General features: G+C 37.6%; 1 protein-coding gene across 3 annotated transcripts in view; it reads right to left on the bottom strand.

Moving 5' to 3' along the window:
* Positions 1–8760: 8760 nt before the first annotated feature.
* Ftcdnl1 (formiminotransferase cyclodeaminase N-terminal like) overlaps positions 8761–25245 on the bottom strand; it is a 39845-nt gene continuing 23360 nt past the window's right edge. For 2 of the 3 annotated variants that reach the window (XM_042667005.1, XM_042667006.1), the window contains exons 5-6: positions 22008–22193; positions 8761–9490 (exon numbers count right to left, since the gene is read on the bottom strand). In XM_042667005.1, the coding sequence (XP_042522939.1) occupies positions 9054–9490; positions 22008–22193 (623 nt within the window). In that variant the 3' untranslated portion in view covers positions 8761–9053. The remainder of the gene's footprint in view (positions 9491–22007; positions 22194–25245) is intronic. The other variant, XM_042667007.1, reaches the window with a different exon arrangement.

Below are 25245 nucleotides of genomic sequence, written 5' to 3' on the forward strand. Positions count from 1 at the left end.
ACTGCATGGCTAGCCAGCTAGGATTTTTTCCTCCTTTAAATATTGGTGGAGATCTCTGAGTGCTAGGGCTGACTTGGTTCTTTCAGGACAGTGAGGATGGTTCCTGGAACAAATTTATGACTCATCTCAGGGAAATTCAGCTGGGATATACTTGGGGCTATGGGATTCTTCCTTCCTTCATTCCCTCACTTCATGAGATAGGGTTTTAGGTAGCAGTGCAGAAGGTACGGTCCTGCAGAGGAGGAACTGAGTCTAGGAGGAAGTCACAAATCTAGAAGCTCTTAGATCTTCTACATAGGAATAAAATGAGCAATTAATTCAAGATAAAATGATTGTATTAAAGACAGATCCGGAAGAAATTTTTAAATAAATAAAGTACAGGAGTATTAAAGAGAGTCTGAAGTCAAGTGAAGTCTTAGAAATCTGAATGGACCCTTCAATAAAAGTACCAGAGGAGGGGCAGGCCAACAAACTGAACATGCAATAATTTTTAACTAGATCACAACAGAGACAAAAGCTGTTCCAGCTTAGGAGAAAAGGCCTGAATTCCAGAGAATGTGGCCCAAAGGCATTGTTCAGGACTGAAGAAGTATAACGCTATAGGACATGGGGTATGGTGGGAGTTTCTGACTCAATTGGCTAAAAGGGTTTGGAGAACTGTGTTACTTTATGGCCACCAACCCCTGGGATGCTAAGAAAAATCACATAATCTGGAACATATTTGCTGGTCAATAAAATACCCCCAAAAAAGTGAGCTTGAGAGGACTTTGTTTTCATTCATTTTGTATTAGCATTTATTAATTGTACAAAAGAATAGGCCCTATTATGAAATTACAGTTAAATGCAAGTGTACTTGGATCACCTTCCTTTTCTGTCTCTTGTCCCCTCCCTCTGTACTCTCTCCTCTCCCAAACAACTCCCTGCCTTCTTTCATGTCTTTTGTTAAATCTGGGTGCCACGTATGAGGGAAAAACAAATATTTAATTATCTGAATCTGGCTTTTGTTTGTCAGTTGTGGAACTTGAACTCAGGACCTGGACACTGTTCTTGAGCTTCTTTGTGCTCTACCACTTGAGTCACAGCACCACTTTTGGTGTGTTGAGTAGTTAATTGGAGATAAGTCTCACAGGGACTTTTCTGCCTGGATTGGCTTCGAACTATGAACTTCAGATCTCAGCCTCCTGAGTAGCTAGGATTCCTGGTTAGTCTCTTATTTTGGGTAACAAAATGATCTCTAGTTCGATCCATTCTTCTGCAAATGACATAACTTCATTCTCTATTGCTGAATAAACTCCATTGTGTAACTAAACCACCTTTTTTTTTTACCCTATCCAATCACCTGTTGATGGGAAACAAAGCTGATTTCTTTTTTTGGTCAGTTGTGGGGCTTGAACTCTGGGCTTGGGCACTGTCCCTGCGCTCTTCAGCTTAAGGTGAGTGTTCTACCGCTTGAGCCACAGCACCACTTCGTTTTCTAGTGGTTTATTGGAGATAAGAGTCTCACAGAAACCCCTCTGTACAGTATTTTCACAATTAAAAAAAAAAAGTCTCACGGAGTTTCCTGCTCAGGCTGGCTTTGAACCGTGATCCTCAGATCTCAGCCCCCTGAGTAGCTAGGATTATAGGTGTGAGCCAGCGGTGCCAGCTGATTTTAAAACTTGGAATGAAACCAATTTGATCATGTTATAGATATTTCAACTGTGTTGTTGAATTCAGTCTGCAATTATTTTATCTATTTGCATCTGAGAAATACACCCTTTATGGTTTGTTTTTTTTGTTGTGTCCTTACTCAGTTTTGGTATCACAGTAATAATAACTTTGTAAGGTGCATTTGGAAGTACTCCTTCCCTTTTCGATCTTTTGGAATCATTTGGGGAGTATTAGTGTTAGTTTTCCTTTGACAGTCTAGAAGCATTTATCAGTGAATTTATTTTTTTTTCCTTTTGGGGGAGACTTTATTATTGCTTCAATCTCACTAGTCATTATAGATATTTAGGTTGTTTATGTTTTCTTGGGTCAATTTTTGAAGGCCATATGTGTCTAGAAATTTATCTATTTCTTATGGATTTTCCAAAACTTATACCTGGAGTCTAAATTTTCAAAATACTTGCTGCATTTCAGTTGTATTTATTGTCATATACCTATTTACATCCCAAATTTTATTAATTTGGGTACTCTTTTCTTTTGGTTAGTTTATTGTTGAGGTTGTTAACCTTGTGTATTTATTTGAGCAACCAGTTCTTTGTTTCATTGATGTTCTTTTAGGCTCTATCTTATTCATTTCTACCCACCCAAAACTTTATTTTTTTTTGCCTATTAATTTTGGATTTAACTTGGTGTTGGTTTTCTCAGGTACCACTTGAGAACTACCTTTGCTATACCCAAAAGTTCTGGTATGTTATGTTTTAATTCTCATCTAGTTTTAGGCATTTTTAAAATTCTTTCTTGATTTCTTCGATGCCCTACTGATCATTCAAATGATCATGAGTTTATGTGTTTCTGTCGCTTGCCTTGCTATTATTTCCTAATTTTCTTACATAATAACCGATAAGGTACAAGAAACTATTTCAATTTTATTGTAATTATCAAACTACTTTATGGCCTAAAATATGATTTTAGAGAAAGTATTATGGGCTGCCGAGAAGAATGGGTATTCATTCTATTGCTGTTTGATGGAATATTGTATAGTGTGCATTTAATCTAGGTGCAGTTTAACTCTGTAGTTTCTTTACTGATTTTTGTCAGGATGACATAGTTATTGATGAAAGTGGGTCCTGAATTCACCCACTATTATTATACCTGTCCTTTTATGTCCAATACTATTTATTGTATAAAATTGAGAACATTAACAATTGGTACACACATATTATATCTTCTCTATTTTGTCATAAATGAGTATGTACTCCTGCTTGCTTTTCAATTGTTTGCTTTTGATATAATTTTCCATCTTTTCTCTTACTCTCTTTTTCTCTCTTATCCACGTGAGTGTGTATGCATATGTGTGTGTGTGTGTATGTGTCTGTCTGTCTGTCTGGATGTGCTTACAATCACATGCTAGTGCCAGTAAAGAGAGTTTCTCATAGACAGAAAACAGGTAAATTTTGTTTTCTATTCACCCATTCTGTTACTTTTAGAGTTAAGACCACTTACATTTAGAATTATTATTGAAATATGTCCTCTTCTCCCTTCTTAAAGTTTTGCTGGCTTACTTACTGAACATTTGAGTCTTTCTTACTTTTCATTTGTTTCATTTGCCACTCATGGGCAGCAAACTTCCATTCCTAGGAGCATGCCTTAGGTGCGTTAGGTAGTAGAAGAAAGCAAACAGAGCACTGACTTCTATAGTAGAGGGGGGAGAAGAGTGGGGATCCAAGGCCTGGGCCATTTCCCAATTGTGTACTATGGTGGGGATGTTTCAGCAGCCCTGGTGTGCTCTTTGTTACTATGTGAGCCCAGCCTCACATAGTACTCATCTCTTCCCCTGCCTACAGAGCTCTGGATTTTGAAATCTCCAATACCAGCCTGCTATGCAGTAGGAGACACTGTCATGGTGGATTTAAGGATAATGAGAACTCTTTCTTTTCTCCTGTGAATAGGACTACAAGTGTTTTGTCACCTGGGTGGCCTGACTTACTTCAGTTTTGGCTTCAGGTTTCCCTCGCCTGTTCCCCACTGTGGGGAGCGAGTGTTGGCTCTATGGACTGTTCTCTGCTTTTGTCAATGCAGCCCTTTTATTTCTCTATGCTTTGTAGCTGCCCTGTCATCTTTTTCATGGCTCCTAGTGCTTTTCCTCTCTCTTCTCCCTTGTTATCCTAGTGAATATGTCGTTTCTCCTATCTTGCTCTTTTATATTCCTCATATCCTGGCAAAGTATTGGGGTAAATGCCATGAAGGCAGATGAACTACTAAACGTGACTTTGGGATACACAACAAAGGCACTGTATCTCTCAATTACAAAAAAATACTTTATGCTTATTAGAAATGATGGATTTATCTAACAACAGGCCATTGCTCAACTACATCAATCTCAGTTATTACTTTTCCTGAAGCAATTAGTCTACATGGAGCTACAGGTACATAAGTTAGAAAATAATGACTAGCTGTAAATGTGGCTTCTTTGGTAAAAGTTGATAGGTTCTACACAGGAAAGGCTGGAAAAGGTGTTTGGCTGAAGCCTACTACATCTAAAAAGTATCACCTACCTGGTAGATGAAGATGGCTACAAAAGGGACAACTAACTAATATAGGATTAAAAATACTTAAAAATTTCAAGTTGCAGAATTATGTTGGCTTACATTTTAAATGGAAGAAGCTATTACATGCAAAAAAATTCACTGGAAATCTCCATAAAGTAACTATCATGATATTATCCCTTTACTTAAAGTCAATACTCAGTTAAAAGAATAGCAATGTCAAAGACAGAACAAAATTTTGACAATGTGAAGACAATGAGATAGGAGAACAAAGTGTAAATGTTGAGGCCAGAGGAGATAGGCCCACACTGCGCATTCCCTGCCTTCTCTGTACCTTCTATGTTGGTCTCCGGGCTGACTTGTTTTCTTTCTGAGAGGATTCAATATGAGGCCAGTTAAGAAAACAGAAACCAGCAGGTGTGATGGTACAGACCTATAATCTCAACTACACAGAAGGGAGAGGCAAGAGGACTGTGAATTCAAAGCCAGCACAGGCAAATCAGTGAGATACTCTCTCAGAAGCAAAATAGAAAGCGCAGGGCTCACTGCCTGGATCAAGTAGCAGGGCATTCCCTTCGCATGTGTGAAGCCCTGGATTCTGTATTCAGTACCATGAGGGTATGAGGGGGGAACAGAAGGACCACCCTAAATATTTCAAGATACAATACTGAAAACTGAGCAACAGTTGCTACCAAACCTGGGCTCACAGATATATTATAGTGACAAGAAGTACTTCCCTCTAAGGCTGAAGAACAGGAGGAGGCTTAGGTTCTCAGAGGCTAACCTGACAACTACTGATGAATGGGAATGCCAGAAACAAGAGCAAACTGGAAAGAGCAAGTACCTTGGCCTCTTCAACCTGTAGCTCCTCTGTCTGGCACCTCACATTTCAAAGCCCAATAGAAAACTAGTGAAGAAGAAAAGTGATTGGCAATGTCTTTATATAAAAAACAGGCTCTTAGAAATGTGGGTGTGAAGCTGAGACAAAATCGGTAGACAACACACACTTTAAAGATGTAGAAAGAGCTTTCCTTTTCTTTTATCTTAATCTATATTAAGGCAGTTGGTTGCAGTTGGGGACAAAAGAAATCAGCAGAGTAATCCAAAGGAAGCCCAAGTTCTATCTGAGCTGTGCTCCCTAAAACATTTTCTTACACCTTCAAGATGCAGAGTAAGGCATTGCTGTTAAGTGTCCTAGCTCATACCTATGAGAAATGGACTGCTGGGAAGCCATGTGCTGACTTGCTTAAAACAATAAGCTTTTCTAAGCCCTAAGGACAACATACTCTGGGAGCATGATCTGGATGCTTATCAAACAAGTTCCTGGGCTGTTCTCTGAAGTTTCTGGGCAAGTACAAACAACAGAGTCAAATAAATGCCTTTAAAAGCAAGGCAGTGGAGCACGTACCCTGTCAGTGAGATCCTCATATTCCCACAGAGTAAACAGTAACATGAGAATATTTATATGAAACAAAACTGTATATCAAGCCTGCTTTGGCTCAGCCAGAGGGAATGATAAATTTCTTGCAGATCTCTCATAGAGTGGTCTTTTGTTGACCACGGACGCCACTTTCAAGACAGTACAAACCAATTACAGAGCATGGCTTTTCATTATATCAAGGAATGAAAATACTCCTCCCCCCATTTTGTTTTATTTCACAGTTCTGTTTTACTTACTTCCCCGTCCTTTTGTTGAAATAGTTTTAATTTATCATGAGTCAAAGTCCAAATTTAGGTTAGAAACAAATGGTAACTCCCCATCAACATCTACACCCACACATGCCAACAAACCTTATGACCCCGATAGTCTAGCTTATTGCTTCCCTTATCCCTCTTTTAGAAACTCAAAGCTGCAGTTTAAAGTTGGGTAGAATAAAAACACTGAATTGTTGACAAAAGGTAAATTCTATTTGTCCACATGGCTTTGGGCCTGTTCACATTTGGCACAACTCACGGACAAAGTCAACTAGGAGGAGCTGGTGGAGAAGTGAGCTATGATACCACATACAATCCAATGTTCAGTCTGTGGTAATATTTTTAAAAACTACTAAAGAAATGTTCACACAAAGTTGCTCTGTTTCTAAAGAGGCCAGTCTGAGAAAAGGTTAGTATTAGTATATATTAGTTAATTTTATTACATTTTCTAAATGCAATGGGATCATCCTTTTTAGTTGTTATGGAGATAGCACAGCTACTTTCACCAGCTTACACATGGAAAGAACTGAAAATATTGTATCCATCCATGGGGAAACGTTAGAAATTTGCAGCGGTTCAGATTCCGTAAAGAAGTAAGATGGAGCATGTGAGAAGGAGAAGAAAGACAAGCAAAGGAAAAGGTAAAAAGCAATTTACTTTTTTTTTTTTTTTGGTTGGTCCCGGGGCTTGAACTCCAGGCTTGGACACTGTCCCTGAGCTTCTTTGGCTCAAGGTGAGTGCTCTACCACTTGAGCCACAGTGATACATTTGGCTTTTTTGAGTAGTTTGTTGGAAATATGAGTCTCATGGAGTTTCCTGCCCATGATGGCTTCAAACAACACTCCTCAGATCTCAGCCTCCTGAGTAGCTCGGATTACAGACATGAGGTAATTTACATCTTTAATAGAAAGTTGGGTCGAAGGCCAAATTTTGATAGTGTGAAGTTAGTAAAGCTATTTTATTCATATGCTTATTTTTTATATTTCCTTGACTTTTGTGGGTGGGGTAAATACATGTGTTTTTTTAAAAAAGTGTTTAACTCATTTTTTAAACATATAATTCAGTATCATGAAGCATATTCATATTGTTGTGTAGCCATCACCACCATCCATCTCCAGAACATTTTTCTTTTTCTTTTTTATAGTTGATTTCTTTGTTGTTTTCTTTGATTTCGTTGTTACTTGTAAGTTTTTTGTATGTTTTTTATTGTAAAAATGATGTACAGAGGGGTTACAGTTACATGAGCAAGGTAATAAGTACATTTCCTATTGAGCATTGTTGCCTCCTCTGTTTTCCCCCTACCATCCCTTCCCTCCCACCTCCACAACTAGCCCCACCGCATCGTCTCCCCCCCCCCCCCCCCCCCCCCCGCTGAAGTTGTAAAATTCGTTTTCAACATAGTGTTTTGTATATCTCATTGTTACAATGGGTCAACCTGTATCCTTATTTAAGCATTTTGTCTTTTCCCTTCCCCTCCCCAAATTAGAGAAGTGTATATAGAAGATGCAGTGCACCGATATCAAATACAGGAGTTATACCATGGGGGAGGAACATACAAAGCAACAAAAAAAAAATCACATGGTACATTATAAATACATTAGAAATAATAGCAAGAAAGAAAAAAGATATTTGTGTCCCTATCTTGGGGTTCATTTTGCTTAACATCACTGAAACATTGTACCATTAAATAGATGTTTGGCTTTAAGTAAGCCTTGCCCAAAGCTATAATCTATAATGCAGTAGTAGAAACCTGGGAGGTTACTTTCAGTAACTGGCATAAAATGAATCAAGGGCATCATATGCTTTTACCTCCTCTTATCTCTTTACGGGAAACTGTAGAGTAGACTGGTAAAGACTATTAACAACTTATTGCAACTTAACCAAAAATAATGCATTCCCCCCAAAACATCCCCTAGTTCTGGTTGGAATTATTTTGCTCATGAGGAATGGAACTCTGGCTACATTGAAGGTAAGTACAAGGTACAAGGACCAGAACCCAAGCCCACCAATGCATTGCCCAATTGTCTTTCACTGAGACCATGTGGTTGCTGACGAAGTAGATCACCACTCACCATTCGTTTCTATGGCTCCTCCTCTCAGAGACTGAGAAACAGACCCACAGGGTCTAACAGGACAAACTTTTCCATTTTTACTGAAGTAACCAAAATTCTTTATGTCATAGTTTTATCTTCATTGCAGTTACATGGACAGAGAAAAGACAACCCCCATAGAATTTCAATTTTGCAGACTCAAGAAATAAATATATGTGAAAACATATTAGAATAGATCACTGGATCCTATAAATAAATCTGATTTTTATTTTTAATTCCTCAAAAGAAGCTTACATGTTCTTTTTAGAGAGGCTCAAAAGTCTTCTCTGTGTTTGATAACTAAAAAACATTTTGTATTAAAGCAGTATCAATGCTAAAGATTTAATAAATTGCCAAAATCAATGAGTAGCTTCCTACACATTTTATTTATTTCATATAAATTTTCTTTTACTAGTTCTTTTTGTTCAAAAGTAGTAGAGTCACTAAATCTTAAAAAAATTCTATTTGAATTCCAAAAAAGATAAATGCTTTCTTGAAATCCTTCCGTAAACCTCCATGTCATCTTCCTATATAAACATAAAAATTAGATAAATCTAGCTTGTGGAATATACCTTAAGTCAAAGGATAAGTTATCTAAAAAGTTGCATGCAAGACAAAAAAAGACAATGATGATTTGAATGGAAATTTTTATTTTTTACATTTCTCCCCTTTTCTTAGTTGCTTGGTACTTTATTTTTTACTCACATCTTAAATAATGATTAATCAAAGAACATTGAGAGTTGAAACAGAGTATGAAAATGAAGAGTTCAGGACAGCCAAAATCAAATCCATATTTATTTTTATTCACAAAAATCAAAGATAATTTGATCTTTCACAGTCACAGTCACCTTATCCATGTATGTCAGAATGGTATCTAATCCACTTAAACATAGAAAAAGCTTGCATGAAATTTTAATGATGACTAAAATCAGTACAAGTGATGGTGAACAATTCTAAACAAAATAAACATCTGAAGATGCTTCCTCGTTCTCTGTGTCTGCTTCTCACCCTCAATAACCAAAATGAATCTTGATAATAACTGATATTTTTGATTAAATTTTCAGTGAAGATGGGATCACATGAAAACACCTTCTCGAATCTTCCAGAATTCCCCAATATTTTCCTTTATAGCATATTCAGCACACTTCTTGCACTCTTGGGGTGTAAATCCAACCAATGCTCTTCCTATGGTACCAATTCCCCGATCATTTGCCAACTTTTTAACTTGAGCTTCTATGTAATGAGGAGACACATAAGTATACTGGTGCCCAAGGACATTGTAAGCCACATACTGAGTGTCTTCTGAGCTCTCTGTAGCTTCATGGTCTTCAAAACTCTCTACATTGCAAGCAATCTCAATTTTCCCTTCATGGGGAAAAGCCATTGCTTGGACACCCTTCAGTCCATGTGGATTTGAGCCTCGAATTGCAGTAGCAATCTCTCTTCCTGCTGACAAGTCATGGGAATCTATGGTAACGTTGCAGTTCATCACATATAGACTGGCACCAACACCTAAATCATTAGAAAAGCATCTTAATCAAGCAGAGTAAAAGCCTTGCATGTAAGCTTCTATTCTTCCACCACTTTTAATCAAAGAAATTTCTTGTATTTTCCCCTACAATAGTATAAATATTCCTCATGGTCAACTTCAGAATTTCCTAAAAATCTCTTTCGTGTTTTGTTAACAGTATTATGTAAGCTACAAGCAGGTGATGTTGGTTTCCACAAGAATTAAAGAGTCCATACATTCCAAAAGGCCATTGGAGAAAAGAAACCACATATAGAATTAAGTATCATCAACAGTAACAGACCTTTCGCTTTCATTCATCTCTAAGGTCAATCTCTTCAGAATATGGAATTCAATGTCAGGGCTACAGGTTTTAGAGACAATGATAAATCATACCTCTATATCCACCTGCTAGACTCCAAACACCTTTTTTTTGTCAGTTGTGGGGCTGGAACTCAAGGCCTGGGCACTGTCCCTGAGCTCATTTGTTCAAGGCTAGCACTTTACCACTTTGAGCCACAGCTCCACTACTAGTTTTTGAGTGGTTAACTGGCAATAAGAGTCTCACAGGACCTTTTTCTGCCCAGGCTGGCTTCAGTGTCAGCCTCAAATTCTCAGATGTGATCTGAGATGGCAGCTTTCTGAGCAGCTAGGATTACAGGCATGAGCCACCGATGCTTGGCTCTCCAAACACCTTTAATCATTGAATTAGACAAACAAACACTAGGCCAAAATGAACCTTAATACCCGTCTTGGTTAGGAAAGAAGGACATTGATATCCTTGAAATTAAGAAGAGTAGTGATGATAGGAGTTTGGCTGGGTTTTGAGTATCATGTGTTTACAAACTTCATATCTTTTTTTTTTTCACAACTTAATGGAATACCTCTTTCTTCCTTCCTTCCTTCCCTTCCTTCCTTTCTTCCCTTCCTTCCTTCCTTCCCTTCCTTCCTTCCTTCCTTCCTTCCTTCCTTCCTTCCTTCCTTCCTTCCTTCCTTCCTTCCTTCCTTCCTTCCTTCCTTCCTTCCTTCCTTGCTGGGTTTTGAGTATCATGTGTTTACAAACTTCATATCTTTTTTTTTCACAACTTAATGGAATACCTCTTTATTCCTTCCTTCTTTCCTTCCTTCCTCCCTCCCTTCCTCCCTCCCTCCCTCCCTCCATCCCTCCCTCCCTTCCTCCCTCCCTTCCTTCCTTCCTTCCTTTCTTCCTTTCTTTTTCTTTCTTTTTTGTCGGTCATGGGGCTTGAACTCTGGGCCTGGGTGCTCTCCTAAGCTCTTCAGCTCAAGGCTAGTGCTCTACCACTTGAGCCACAGCACCACTTTCAATTTTCTGGTGGTTAATTGTAGATAATTGGAGAGTGTTTAATTGGAGAGTCTCATGGACTTTCCTGCCTGGGCTGGCTTTGAACCGCGACCCTCAGATCTCAGCTTCCCGAGTAGCTAGGATTATAGGCATGAGCCACCACCAGCACCCAGACACCTCTTTCTTTTATCCTCATCTCCTCCCCATCCACCTCTTTGTTTTATCCTCATCTCCTCCAGAGACTGGGTTTGCCATTGCCAAGCAGAAAGAAGCCTGTTAGTCTAGAGCTCTGGGACAAATGTCCCAATTTCCTTTGCCTCAGGGATAGTGTAGCTCACATTACAGAAATAGCACAGCTTTAATTATAGTTTATATTACAAGATGGACAACTTGGTTAAATTAGCATTGGTATAAAAAGCTTAGGTTAGCAGTTTCCTCCTTGGGGGGAACCTAACATTTCTAAGGGAATCTAACATTTCTAAAAGCAAAGTTGACAAGGGACTAATGGGGTTAAAGGCTGACCTCATCTTCAGCATATGACAATTCCTGAGCTACTGTTTCAGCTCTGTTATTGCCATTGCTTTTTCTTGCTTCTCTCAAACTTCTTATTCATGCTGTCCATATCTAACAGAGAAGTGCTTTCTTGGTTTTCTTTTTTCTGTACTGGTAGTAGTTTGGGGCTTTGTTGCCTAAACTGACTACTCTCAAATTAATGGATATTTGAAAGTGCACAAAAAGGGCATTTCATTCTTTCTGATGGAGGCATAGAAGTCCATTGTGTATGTTATGTCGAAAATGAACTTTACAACTTTGGCATGGTGGGGGGTAAGGGGGTAAGGTGGGGAGATGGGAAGGGATGGGAAGGGGAAACAAAGGAGGAGGCAACAGTACTTGATAAGAAATGCATTCATTACCTTGCTCGTGTAATTATAACTCCTCTGTACAGTATTTTCACAATAAACAAGGGCATTTCATCTTTTTCCTACTCATGTACATACAGAAACATTTCAACTTACGAGGCTTGGCCTCTTTCTACTGGGGATTTTCAAGAATAAATTAGGTTATAATATTTTTCCATAATACTGACTTTATAAAAAGTAAATTTCTTTATAATCTCTCTCTCTCTCTTTCTTTCTCATACATGGATCACCTTAAATATCTTGGAGAATTCCATCAGTTTTAACATTTCACAGACTTTAACTAGAATTTTGTCATATAAGAACAATATCCAGAGTTGTTATTTTCCTCCTCTTCCAGGTAACACTGTGTATAGTGTCATTTAAGATCTGATCTATACATTCTCTTCTAACTCAGAAAATGGTGACATTTATACCATGACTCCAGTGAAGAGCTGGATCACACTGGGGTTTGGCTGAAGAGGATATACACATGGGTACATGGATTATAGTCAGCACACCTACTGAAAACACATGTCAAATGTATACAGCTGTATTCTTGTTCTTTGTTATTCCATAGCTCTAATATGCTCAGTCAACAGTCACACTGTCACATGTAGTTTATCAGCTTTGGGGACCAAGTCACTTTCAAGTCCACTTTGTGTGGACCAAGAGCTCTTCTTCCACATCATCATGACATGGCTCATTTAATCCCTGCAGTCATGGGATTTCTTCCTGAATTCACCCCCAGCATTCACCCAGGTGTCTTCCACTACTATGTATTTAATAACTATCCTATTACTAGTAGAATTTCCAACACTGATCTTTCTTGCTAATTAATGAACTCATTGCTAACCATGAACTCATAAGAGAAATCATGAAAGACAGAACAAATTTAGGTATTAATCCCTATCTCTAGGATTTCCATAAAGTATATACATATACTATTTCTCAACACTGATTGAGTAAAAAGAAACATTGCTTTTAAAATCCTTTCAACAGTATACATTAGTCACTGTTTTTTAGAAAAATTAAAGACAAAAAATTAGATTGTTCTTTTAAATAAAATAAAAGGCAAGTGATTAATATTAAAGAATCATTTTTCTCATAAGCCCTGGATATGTGGTTTTAAATTCTTCTATTAAACTTTATTTACACAATAATTTAATTTTCTTTTATTGCTATATCTCATTCATGGACTGAATAGGGAGATAGTCAATGACTATAGGAGAGATAGTCAATGACTCTGAAGTGTTTCTAATCAAAGTGGAAGTCTCTTCTGGGAAGGTTTTATAAGGCATGATCATTTCTTTCAGCAGAAAGGAAGGGGCAGAAGAAAGAAAAGAAAATTCCCTTCCTTTTTCGTTTTGTCCCAAATTCATGTTTTTCCAATTTCCTCCATTTAATCCTTCCAAGTCAAAGCCAATAGAGTGATGTAATTACACAGAATCATATTCTACACTTACATCCAACAGTCCCATTGACCTAATTTAAATGCCGAATTTAATTTTATATGTTAATTTAAACCTACTAAGAAGGTATTTTAAGTGAGAGATAATTAATCCCAACAAATTATATTTCTAGTTAAATGTCATTTAATGAAAGCAATTCATTTTTTAAAAAAAATTTGCTCTAAAATTAGAAGCCTGATGTGAAAGTTTGTTTCTCAGTTTGTGGTTTCACTCCTCTCCTGCTTGCCGTAGATTGGCAGCATGAATCCCTTCTCTGCAAGGCTGAAATTCCAATTTTATTCCAACACAACTGTCACAACGCCCTGAAGCAAGCTAAAAACAAGGAGGAAAAAATCTCTCATATGATTTCACTTTCCATGTGTTCTTTAATGGAAAAAATTATCATTCTAAATATTGGTGTTTACTCCTAGTTAAATACTTTTTTTAATCAAAAGGGGGAAAAAGAAACTGAGATTTAGTTGCTATTATTTCACAGGGAAATATAACAAGCCTGATGTTTGCCTGACAATTCTGCTATTTTTCTTGTGTGGAAACACTGTATTTATCATATACTCTATGTCTGGTGATTCAGATATTGTAGAGACCTTATGGTGAACTGATATAAATGTAAACCCTTTATGCCAGATTGTTTAGGCAGAAAAAAACCAAATGCACTTAATTAACATCTGATGTGTAGCTTTTACAAACACAAATGTAATATTTGTGTTTGAGCACTGACAGTAATGACTGTGAACTATGCTATTAATGTCTGGTTTAAAGATGCTTGTGGTGGGACCACGTCTGGAATAACACAAATAAAAAACTGCATTCAGACAAAACAATAGTGAAAGGCCCATTAGAAAAATGAAGAAACACATGCATGTCTTTCCCTTCAAAATCATTCTCAGAAATAGTTCCAGATACTACTGTTTGGGATCAATGAAAGGGGAAAAGATTCAATATATTTCACGTCATAGAAATGTTCCATTTTAGGTCAGGAGTTTCTCAATGATGTCTTCAGAAATTTGATTTATTTCATCTGCCACCTCTTTGGTAGCTATCCTTTACAGATGCACACAGAAGACTGTATAAATTTGACCATTTTCTGAATTTGAAAAATAAGTTCTCTCATATCTGAAGACAAAAACTTAAAATTTATGAATTATGTTACTGTTTGAATAAACAGATCCCTTCAATCAACTCCCTCATTAAATACTTTTTAAAAAATTATTTCATTGTAAAGATGCTGTACAGGGGTGTAACAGTTACATGAGTAAGGTAATGAGAACATTTCTTGTCAAACATTTGTTACCCCCTCCTTTGTTTTTCTCCTACTATCCTGTCCCTCCTCCATCTCCTGTTTCCAACACAGTGTCTTGTGATTATCATTGTTTCTAGGGGTCATTCTGTGTCCTTGTTTCAGCATTTTGTTATTCCCCTCCCCAAATTAGATAAATGCATATAGAAGATGCAGGGTACCAAAATCAAATACAGTGACAATAGGGGAATTTTTTTCACTGAAAACCTGTGGAGTGCCAGGAAACTTTCAGGTTGCTGAATATGAAAACACAAAATAAGGTAAACTCTTTCCCAAAGGTGCACTTTGTGTCAGAGTAACAAGCAGAGAAAAGCACCAGACTCAGAATGCAGGGTCAAAAATAAAGCCACTTATTTCTCCAAAAGCAATTCACTATCATTGCCTATTTGTGCTTTCAATTTTTTAGAACATGGACTAAAGAGAAACCACAGCTGAAACGATATTTAATGTCTGAAGCCATAGAACAAACGTAATTGCTAACTTCAGTGCTCCCATTGTAGGTAGGATGGATGATAGTCATTCACATAACCAAATCCATTGAAAACAAAGCTAAGTAAAAACCATGTTCCACAGTGCTGGGATTTCTTCTCCATGGGACTGAATTCATTTCAACTAAAGAAACTATTGCAGGTACTCAGCTGGTTGTGATGTTTTCCAGCTCTGGGAAGAACCAAGAACCTCAATATATTGACTTTAAATATTTTAAAGTAACAGTAACTCAGAACTAAGGCAATTGTAGAAGTGGGCAGACATTAATATGAGATGATGCCAACCTGGATGAGGAGATTCGTAGGCGACCTGGCTATTCCTACATTTTCCCACCATAAAGCAATACAGTTCCTGGGTTCATGCAAAGTCTCCAGGTTCCAAAGTTAGTTACTCATTAGCATCACAAGTCAACTTACTGCCAAGCATCAGAAAATAATAAGTTGTGGTTTTTAAAAGGCTCCTTAAGACAGAAGTCATATTAAAATTAGGAATTATTTTCCAAAGACCAGGTAAAACATCTTGGTGTGTTAAAGCTGGATTATTCTATGTCAAGAAACATGTCTGACAATACATTTCTTATTTGTAGAAAGGATTGGCAAGCACAGCACTCAATAAGCGATATAAATAACCAAACAAAAATTCCTGATTCCAAGAGGTGCCAATGACCTTCATGAATGATTCCTAAGGCATCATGTGAAACTAAAATTCAAAATAATTTCTCTGTATTTTAAGTGATGATTCATAAATCCAAGATATTCATACAGTGAAACAGAAAGCAATGTTTAAATTATCTCATAAGTGTGTAGGGTTTTAAATATATATGTACACGGTCTTTAGTTATAGACTTAAAAGTATCAACTATTACTGCTTTGCCCTTAATTCTATTCCACAGTAGCTGGCAACTGCAGACTTTTAGAAGGAACTTGCCTGAAAAAGATACTGGGTGTTTGGCACTAAGAATGTTAAGCATCTCTTGATTTCCTTTTTTTCCTCTTCTATTTATAATATTCTTTGGGAACTCCAAAACTACCTGTTCCTCTGTAGACTCTGCTTCCTATAGGTACGGTATAAATTAGTGTGTCACTGGAATGTTCACAATGGCTTTGTTAATAGCACCAATAATTTCCAGTTAATTTTTTCAGAAAAAGAAATAAACATAGACACAATACACCAAAATTTTTCTGTTTTGGTGGGAGGAATGAAAAAAAAATATGTTGGGAAATACTGACATGACACACACACCCCAAAAAAGAGGAAAAACACAAAATTAGAAAAGTATATATGGCAATTAAAAATAAAAAATAGAGAAATCATAATATTGGCAAATAAATTTATTGAAAAATTAGATGAATACCATGTCTACCCTAATGAGAGAGGAATATAAGTTTTACGTCAGTAGGTGAAATCAATTAACTCCTTTCTGGTGGAATCTTTTAAGGAATAATATGTGCCATTAAAGTTATCTAAGATTTCAATTAAAGGCATTAAACTAGAATTATTATATGGCTTGTGGAATATCTGAAACTAATTACTCCCTTAATTACTCCCTTAAGTGCTCTTTTGTAAAATCTATTAAATGAGGTATGAACAATGATTTGCTTGCAATTGGCAACTCAAAATTTTCATGTTTCCTCAACAAGCTAAGGTTCCTACTCTTTATTGACACGTATTAGTGAAGAAAAGACATCTGGAGAAAAAGTTGTATTAACCTGTCTTTTCTGTATGTCAACAATGAGAAGAATTAGGATGAAATCAGAAAAGCAACTCCTTTTGTCATAGCCCTCCCACCAAGTAAAATATCTTGCAATTAACTCAACCAAAGAAGTGAAGGACCTCTATGATGAAAACCTTAAAAACTTGAAAGAGGAAACTAAAGCTGAACTAAGGAAGTGGAAAAACCTCCCATGCTTCTGGATTGGGAGAATTAACATCATGAAAATGGCAATACTGTCAAAGGCTATCTATAAATTCAATGTAATCCCTATCAATATCCCATAATCCCTGTCAACATCCCAACATCATTCTTTAATGAAACAGAGGATGCAATCCAAAAATTCATATGGAATAATAAAAGACCCCGAATAGCAAAAACAATTCTTAGCAGAAAGAACAGTGCTGGAGAAATATCAATACCAAACTTCAAACTCTATTACAAAGCTATAGTAATAAAAACAGCTTGATACTGGCACAAGAACAGGCCTGAAGACGGATGGAATAGAACTGAAGACCCAGAAATGAACCTGCAGACCTATGACCACCTAATCTTCAAGCAAAAAAAAAATAGGATGGAAGAAAAACAGGTTAAAAACCTGTAGAAAACTAAAGTTAGATCCTTACATATCACCCTGCACCAGAATCAATTCCAAATGGATCAAAGATCTTGAGGTAAAAGCAGGAAGGAATAGGAGAAATACTAGGGCTCCTTGGCACAGGTTAAAACTTTCTTAACAAAGACCCAGAGAGACAACAAATCAAAGAAAGGTTGGACAAATGGAATTGCATGAAACTGCAGAGCTTCTGCATGGCAAAGGACATAGCTAGCAAGATCAATAGAAAGCCCACAGACTGAGAGAAGATCTTTACTAGCCATACAACTATCAAGGGCCTCATAGCTAAAATATAGTTAGAACTCAAAAAATTAAATCCCCCCAAAACAAATCCCCAAAGAAACAACCACCCCATTAATAAGTGGGCTAAAGACTTAAAGAGAGCCTTTTCTGAAGATGAAATAAGAATGGCTAATAGACACAGGAAGAAATGCTCAACATCTCTGGCCATAAATGAAATGCAAATCAAAACAATATTGAGATTCCACCTCACCCAGTTAGAATGGTCATTATCAAGAAATCTAATAACAACAGATGCTGGAGGGGATATGGCCAAAAGGGAACATTACTGCACTGTTGGTGGAAGTGTAAACTTGTTCACCCACTCTGGAAAGCAGTCAAGAGGTTCCTCAAAAAAACTACACATAGAACTCTCCTATGATCTAGCAATCCCACTTCTGGGTATTTATTCAAATGACCACAAACAAGGCCATACTAAAGCTATCAGCACAACCATGTTCATTGCAGCATTATTTACCATAGCTAAGATATGGAACCAACTCAGATGCCCCTCAGTAGATGAATGGATCAAGAAAATGTGATATATATGTATATATATAATGGAATTCTATGCTTCCATCAGAAAGAATGAGATGGCCCCATTCATAAGGAAATGGAAAGACTTGGAGAAAGTCATGTCAAGTGATAAGTCAGACCCAAAGAAACATAGGTCCCATGGTTTCCCTTATTTGTAATAATTAGTATATGTCTAATATAGACCTAGAAGAGGATCAAAATAGCTCAATTACTATGTATATATTACCATATAAGATGATATGAAGTGAAATTAACCCCAAGATATGGAAACAAGAGGTTTTTCTTTATTGTTGTTGTTTTGTACTATGTACTATGTGAAGTCATTTCTTCTTTCTTACATTGTTTTCTTTTCTCTCCCCATGGTTTATCCCTTGTTGTCACTGTATTTGGTACCCTGTGTAACATGTGTGTGTGTGTGTGTGTGTGTGTGTGTGTGTGTGTGTGTTTAGCTGAATTAGGGAAGGGAAGATGAACAATAAAATGGTGAGATAAAGGACAGAGGGCAAACCAATGCAACAGCCATAATCACAAGACAACATGTTGGAAATGAACTTTACAACTTAGGAGGGAGAATTGGGGGGAGGGAAAGTAGGAGAAAAGCAAGAGAGGGGGTAACAATGTTTGACAAGAAATGTACCCATTACCTTATGTATGTAACTGTAACCGCTCTGTATATCTTGACAACAAAATTTTTTAAAAAAACAAGCCTAACCTGGATGAATGAAGTCTAACTTGATAACGGTTACTACTGATTCAACCTTAATAACTGTCCTTCAAAAAAGATGATAGAAATAATCATAATATTGACTTAGACAAAATAAGTTAAAAGCTTTAAGACTGTTTTTCTTACATATAACATAAATAAAACATAAGCATATTCTATCTATCTATCTATCTATCTCTTATCTAATGTTAAAACACTGGATATTCCTTCTGCCTAAACTCATCCCATTCTATTCCAATGTTGCCTTTTCCATGAAGCCTAATTTGAATCATTCCACTTAAAACCACTGTTTACACCAGCACTCTTTCTGTCCTTGTTCTGTTTTTTTCCTCTTTATCTACAGCACTATTTTCTAACCCACTATGAAATTAATTTATTTATTAAGCTTGTTACCTATTGTCTATCTCTTCACTCCAACTATACAATGCAATTTCTTAGAGAATATCAAAATTCTAATTTGCCCACTGGGGATACTCCTGACAGGTTACTTAATAAATATTATTGCACTCACTAATTAAGCATAGATTCTCTCTATATTATATTTGATTATAATTTCCATGTCCAAAAATTTTAAACTTCATACTTGGGGGCATGTCACAGTTTGCTTAGTTAGTTCCAAATAATAAACATATACATTGTTTTGAGTATTTGTTATGATCAATAATATTTTCATAAGCCTACTTTTATATACAAATACATATACTAATATTTTCTCAAGATTTATCATTAAAACCACCATTCCTGAGAGGCGGTTATGCATATTTTTAATACTCCTGGTACATGTAATGAACTCACTTTCAAAGAGTTTATATCAATTTATGCTACCATTGGCAATATGAATTCCTCTAATGGCATCATTGGGAGTATTAAATATTACCTTTAAAATATCTTTATTTTTATTTATTTATTTACTTACTTATTTTTGGGTCCGGTCGAGGGGCCTGAACTCTGGGCCTGGGCGCTGGCCCTTAGCTCTTCAGCTCAAGACTAGCGTTCTACCACTTGAACCACAGTGCCATTTCTGGCTTTTTTCTTTTTGCTTATGTGGTGCTGAGGAATCGAACTCAGGGCCTCATGCATGCAAGGCAAGCGCTCTCCACTGAGCCACCTTCCCAGCCCCTAAATATCTTTAAACACTTTTGTGCCAGTTTTGGCATCTCAAAATTTTAACTTGGGATTTGCAAATTTTTATGTTATGCAGTATATAAATCACGGATCTCCATGTAAAGCAAAAGTAGAAAAAAATTTGGAAATGCCTATGGGTTGTGGATTTCAAATCAAACAATATAAGTAATGATGGACAAGTACAGAGTATCTCAACTAAAGCAAATTAATAGATGAGACTGGGGAGTGATGTTCACTTTGTTTTAAATAATTACTGACATATCAAGATTTCTCTTGAGAGACTAAATCTGATCTGTAATGATATCAGCATTTGGTCTTGTTTTTGGGGGATTTGTTTTTTGTTTTTTGTTTTTGCCAGTCATGGGGCTTGAACTCTAGGCCTGAGTGCTGCCCCTCAGCTCTTCAGCTCAAGGCTAGCACTCTACCACTTGAGCTATAGCACCACTTCCAGTTTTCTGGTGGTTTATGGGAGATAAGAGTTTCACGGACTTTCCTGCCTGGGCTGACTTTGAACCGCAATCCTCAGATCTCAGACTCCTGAGTAGCTAGGATTACAGGCGTGAGCCACCAGCACCCAGCACATTTGGTCTTTTTACCCTTTTCCTGTGGTACTGGGGAATGAAAGCAGGGCTTTGGGTATATAACTTAATGTGTCTTTTACATCCAGGTAAAGTTCTTCATAAATGTTGACCCATTTAATCTGATAGTACAGCAAAAATGAGAGCCGAATTAGTCAAGTGTTTGCTTAGCCCAATGCTCAAACCATTTCTTCCACTCCCCTCCCCTGCCAGTGTGCCTCTTCGGATGCTTGTCCACCTGGAGTTTTCGAAGCCCACCTGGCACTAAACTGATTGCATTTACAGCATAATCCCATCAGTCTTGTGGAGGCTCAAATTAGAAACCAGGAAATCAATTTCCGAAAATCCGGCATAAAACTTACACTTCTCCATTTGTGAGACAAATCATGAGAAAACCTGTCAAATTGGCTGAGAGCTATCAGTTCCTTCTTTTCTTTATAACAAAATACTGAATGAAAAACATCTATAATAACAATCTTACAAATCTCCACTTTATGGGGGAATGATCCCTTAGTACCATACTGGGCATTTTGCAGACATTATTTCAACTTTGCAATACTATAATATAATTAAGCCCATTTTATAGATAAGAAAATAGAGGGTTTGTGGATTAAGAACCTCTTCAAGGTAGAATGCCTCAAAACCTATGTACTTCCGTGTACTACTCTACATGATTACGGGTATTATCACATTCTGGAATTAGTAATCAAAGGTCAACATATAAATGACTCTGAAGGCTTTGGCAGAGCTATGCCATAAGAAACTCTATTCTGCTCTTCATCTACCTCCTATTCCTTATATTTCTGATATTTTCATAACTGCTAAGGTATTAACAGACTACCAAAAGTGTGACCTAAATCTGACTACTAGATTGTGGTTGACTTTGTACCCCTTGCAGAAGGTACTTGAGAATAACAGAAGACTCAAGCATAGTAAAGTATAGGTAACAGGTGAAGGCTTTGCCTTTTCCTGTAGGGTTAGTAGTGAGGGCTAGAGAAAGGAAATACCTTCCTCTGGTATTTGCTCTAGAAAAGAAAACCTTTGCTCCAAGGGTGCCCCTAGAGCTGACACCCAATTATGAGACCCAACTGGATGTTAATGTAGTGAAATACCTTTCTAGCAGCTAGAACAGTTCTCTACCCAAACCCCTACTCCTCCAGGCCCCAGTGATTGTCACACTCAGCATTCAGACCCACATCTGGCCTGCAAGATGTTCGCTGAGTGAGAGCTTCATCCTTTTTCCTCTTTGGTGGTCACATCATTATCTATCTTCTATGTTGCTCCTGGAAGATCCTCCAAGCATCTGATGGAGTTTCTAGACTCACTAGTTTAGCTTACAAAGGCCAGAGTAAGAGCTAGAAGGAGACCATTAGAAGGAATCACCACTGTGATTCTTCTGGCATTATGAGGGACAGAGCAAATAAGGGAACTCAGTATGCTTTATCTAGTTTAAAAAGAAAATGAAATAGAGTAGAACAAAGACCATATGCCAAACCTGTTAGACCACATCTTCTGGCAGGAGTAGCCCCCAGATCAGGCTGAAGGTCACTGAAATTTCTCCTTGTGAACCAGCCCAGCTGCTTCCGTCTCTGGACAAGACTGCGTTTCCCAGGCAGGTCAGCTTCACCAAAGAGAAACACACTACAGCCAGGTATGTGCATGACCAGACTCTGAGCAAGGCCTATGGGCAGTGGGAAATTTTAACAAAATTAGACCAAAACCAGGCCCAATAAGATAAGCACGTAAGTTTAAAATCATTATCACAAAGATAATCACCTTAACCACTTCTACATGCTGCATGAAGCCAACACCACTAAGACATATAATTTATATAATTTACATCTACGAGCCAAATATTGAGCATGGTTAATCTTCCTTTAAAATTAATCTTATAAAAAAGTTTGTATTTATGTAAGGAGGCTTGGACCTTTAATTCATTACAAATCTAATTTCTCAAGATTAGATGCATCACTAGATCAATGAACTAAGTGGCTTTGATTTTTAACAATTCTATAATAGCCTCAACAAATATATTCTTAGAGTAGATTAAAAAGTTTAGAGTCCAAGGAAGATCTTCACAATTCAATATCCCTAGTTATGTATACTATTTAATTTTTTTTTTTTTTTTGCCAGTCCTGGGCTTGAACTCTGGGCCTGGACGCTGTCCCTCAGCTCTTCAGCTCAAGGCTAGTGTTCTACCACTTGAGCTGCAGCACCACTTCCAGCCTTTTCTGTCTATCTGGTGCTGAAGAATCGAACCCAGGGCCTCATGCATGTAAGGCAAACACTGTACCACTGAGCCACCTTCCCGGCCCAATAAATTGAAATTTTAGTTTTTTGAGGAGGTACTTGATGCATTTTAAGTGCTCAGTGACCACATGGCTAGTGGTTTCCACACAGGGGAACATAGATACACACTAGTTCTACCATCACACATAGCTTTATTGGATAGCACTGGGTCATCTAAGGAAGCCTACTTCTTACATGTAAATAGAGACAATTCTAAATGATAAAACATTCTTTGTATAACTATTTGAGAAAAGAGTCAATGGCAGAACATTTTTCCATCTTCCTCTACCACTTTTTATATCTGGATTCTTGGTATCTGACTCTATCTTCTCAAGGCAAATTACAGAATTGTTTTCCTATTTCTTTTTTTGGGGGGGATGGGGGTCGGTCGTGGGGCTTGAACTCTGGGCCTGGGCACTCACCCTGATCTCTTCAGCTCAAGGCAAGCACTCGACCACTAGAGCCACAGAACCACTTCCAGTTTTCTGGTGGTTAATTAGAGATAAGAGTCTTATGGACCTTGCTGCCTGGGCTGGCTTTGAACCTCGATCCTCGGATCTCAACCTCCTAAGTAGCTAGGATTAAAGGCCACCGGTGCCCGGCTCCTATTTCTTTTAGATTACTACATCAGAGGATCTTTGCTTGCAGCTAAGCCAGCTTTCCAAGGGGTAAACTACAGCCCACATTAAGTAAATAAGGGTAGTAGCAGTATGCACTTCCCTGTTTCATGTATAAAATGCAAGTGCTTAAGGAATTTTGAAACAGGTCTGGCTTATCAGAAGGGTGGGTCTTCTTTTTTTTTTTTTTTTGTCGGTCGTGGGGCTTGAACTCTGGGCCTGGGCGCTGTCCCTCAGCTCTTCAGCTCAAGGCGAGCGCTCTACCACTTGAGCTACAGCGCCACTTCCGGTTTTCTGGTGGTTTATTGGAGGTAGGAGTCTCACGGTCTTTCCTGCCCCGGCTGGCTTTGAACCGCGATCCTCAGATCTCAGCCTCCTGAGTAGCTAGGATTACAGGCGTGAGCCACCAGCGCCCGGCTTAGGTCTTCTTTATTTGGAGGTACATCCACGGCTACATCCAGGGCCTCTGGTCACTAAACTTTCCCACTTGCAATTTTTGGGTATCTCATCTGTCCATTTATTTGTAACATAAGCGACCATATTGGTAAAAGAAGTAAAATATAGAACATTTTAAAAAATGTTGTTTTGCTGGGATATAAAACGTCATAGAAAAATGTTCCTTCTTTGAGTCAATAGTTACACAACCAAATGGGGCAAAGGAATTGCTAAAGGTTTAAGCTGTTAGCTAAATTGTTCCCTCAAATCTGGAGTGGCAGTGGGGAAGGAGACAAGAGAACTAGGAGCACTTCAGGAAAATTAAGATGTTAAGACATCTAAGCATCTGACCACTCTCCAAATTGTTCTTGTCCTGTGTATCTGATCAATCATAACTTAGAGTGACTCACACTCTGGTTGTAGTCTTAAACACAAAATAGGATGTCCAAAAGTCTCTCCCACTAAACACTCTAACACATTTTCTGGCTTTTCCCAGCTCCTTGCTTGTCCAGGCCAGCACCTCTATTTGGAGCTACTGTTCTTAGGTACTGAATGTTTACATAGTTCAGAATGCCTGCTAAGGAGTATTCTTGAGCCTCAGAGGCAAAGCATGCAGAAATGTTTATAGCTGTATTCTCTAACTGTGCACAACTAGGGGTGGTAGGGTAAAGTGCCAAGAAATACAGGATTGAATAGCATTTCAACTCCTTAATAGCTATTTTGAACCAAGAATAATTTATTTGACATCTCTGAGCCTCAACATCTCTGTCTATAAACTAAATAAAAAGAAAGAAAGTATCCCCTAAAGCTTTACTAACATCTTATCTTGAAATCTGTCAATTACAAGAAGGAAAAGGAAAGATTTATTCCCATCTCCCTATATGAATAGTATTTCAGGGCAACCAGATAACCCAATTAACAAGAGCAACAATTTTTAATATTGAAAGATAAATTAGTAACTGTGAAAATGATGATACAATCAGAAAATAAGCATCTCAAAAGAATAATTTTTAAATGGGCTGGGATATAGGTCATTTTTAAATGGGCTGGGAGTATAGGTCAATTTGTAGGGTGCTTGCCTAGCATGCATGAAGCCCTAGGTTGACTTCTTGACACAGAAAAAAAAATTAAGCCAATCTGGAATTGTATAATGGCAAAGGCAATTAATGTATATATCACCTCTCCTGAGGTGACGTGTTCTAAAACACACAGCAGACATTTGGAAAATTCTTTCCATCAGATGTGACCAATTTAGTCTCTAAAGATAAATCATTTCAAGGAAACTTGAGGAATGGGTACGGTTAAAAAGATCAAAAGGAAGAAGACAGATCTAGAAAGTGAATGTTCTATAGGACAACTGAGCCAGTATCTGCAACAAGTGAATGGAAGAGC

This window comes from Dipodomys spectabilis, unplaced genomic scaffold (genome assembly GCF_019054845.1).
Source record: "Dipodomys spectabilis isolate Male_0828 unplaced genomic scaffold, ASM1905484v1 ptg000373l, whole genome shotgun sequence".
In the NCBI taxonomy this organism is placed as follows: Eukaryota; Metazoa; Chordata; class Mammalia; order Rodentia; family Heteromyidae; genus Dipodomys; species Dipodomys spectabilis.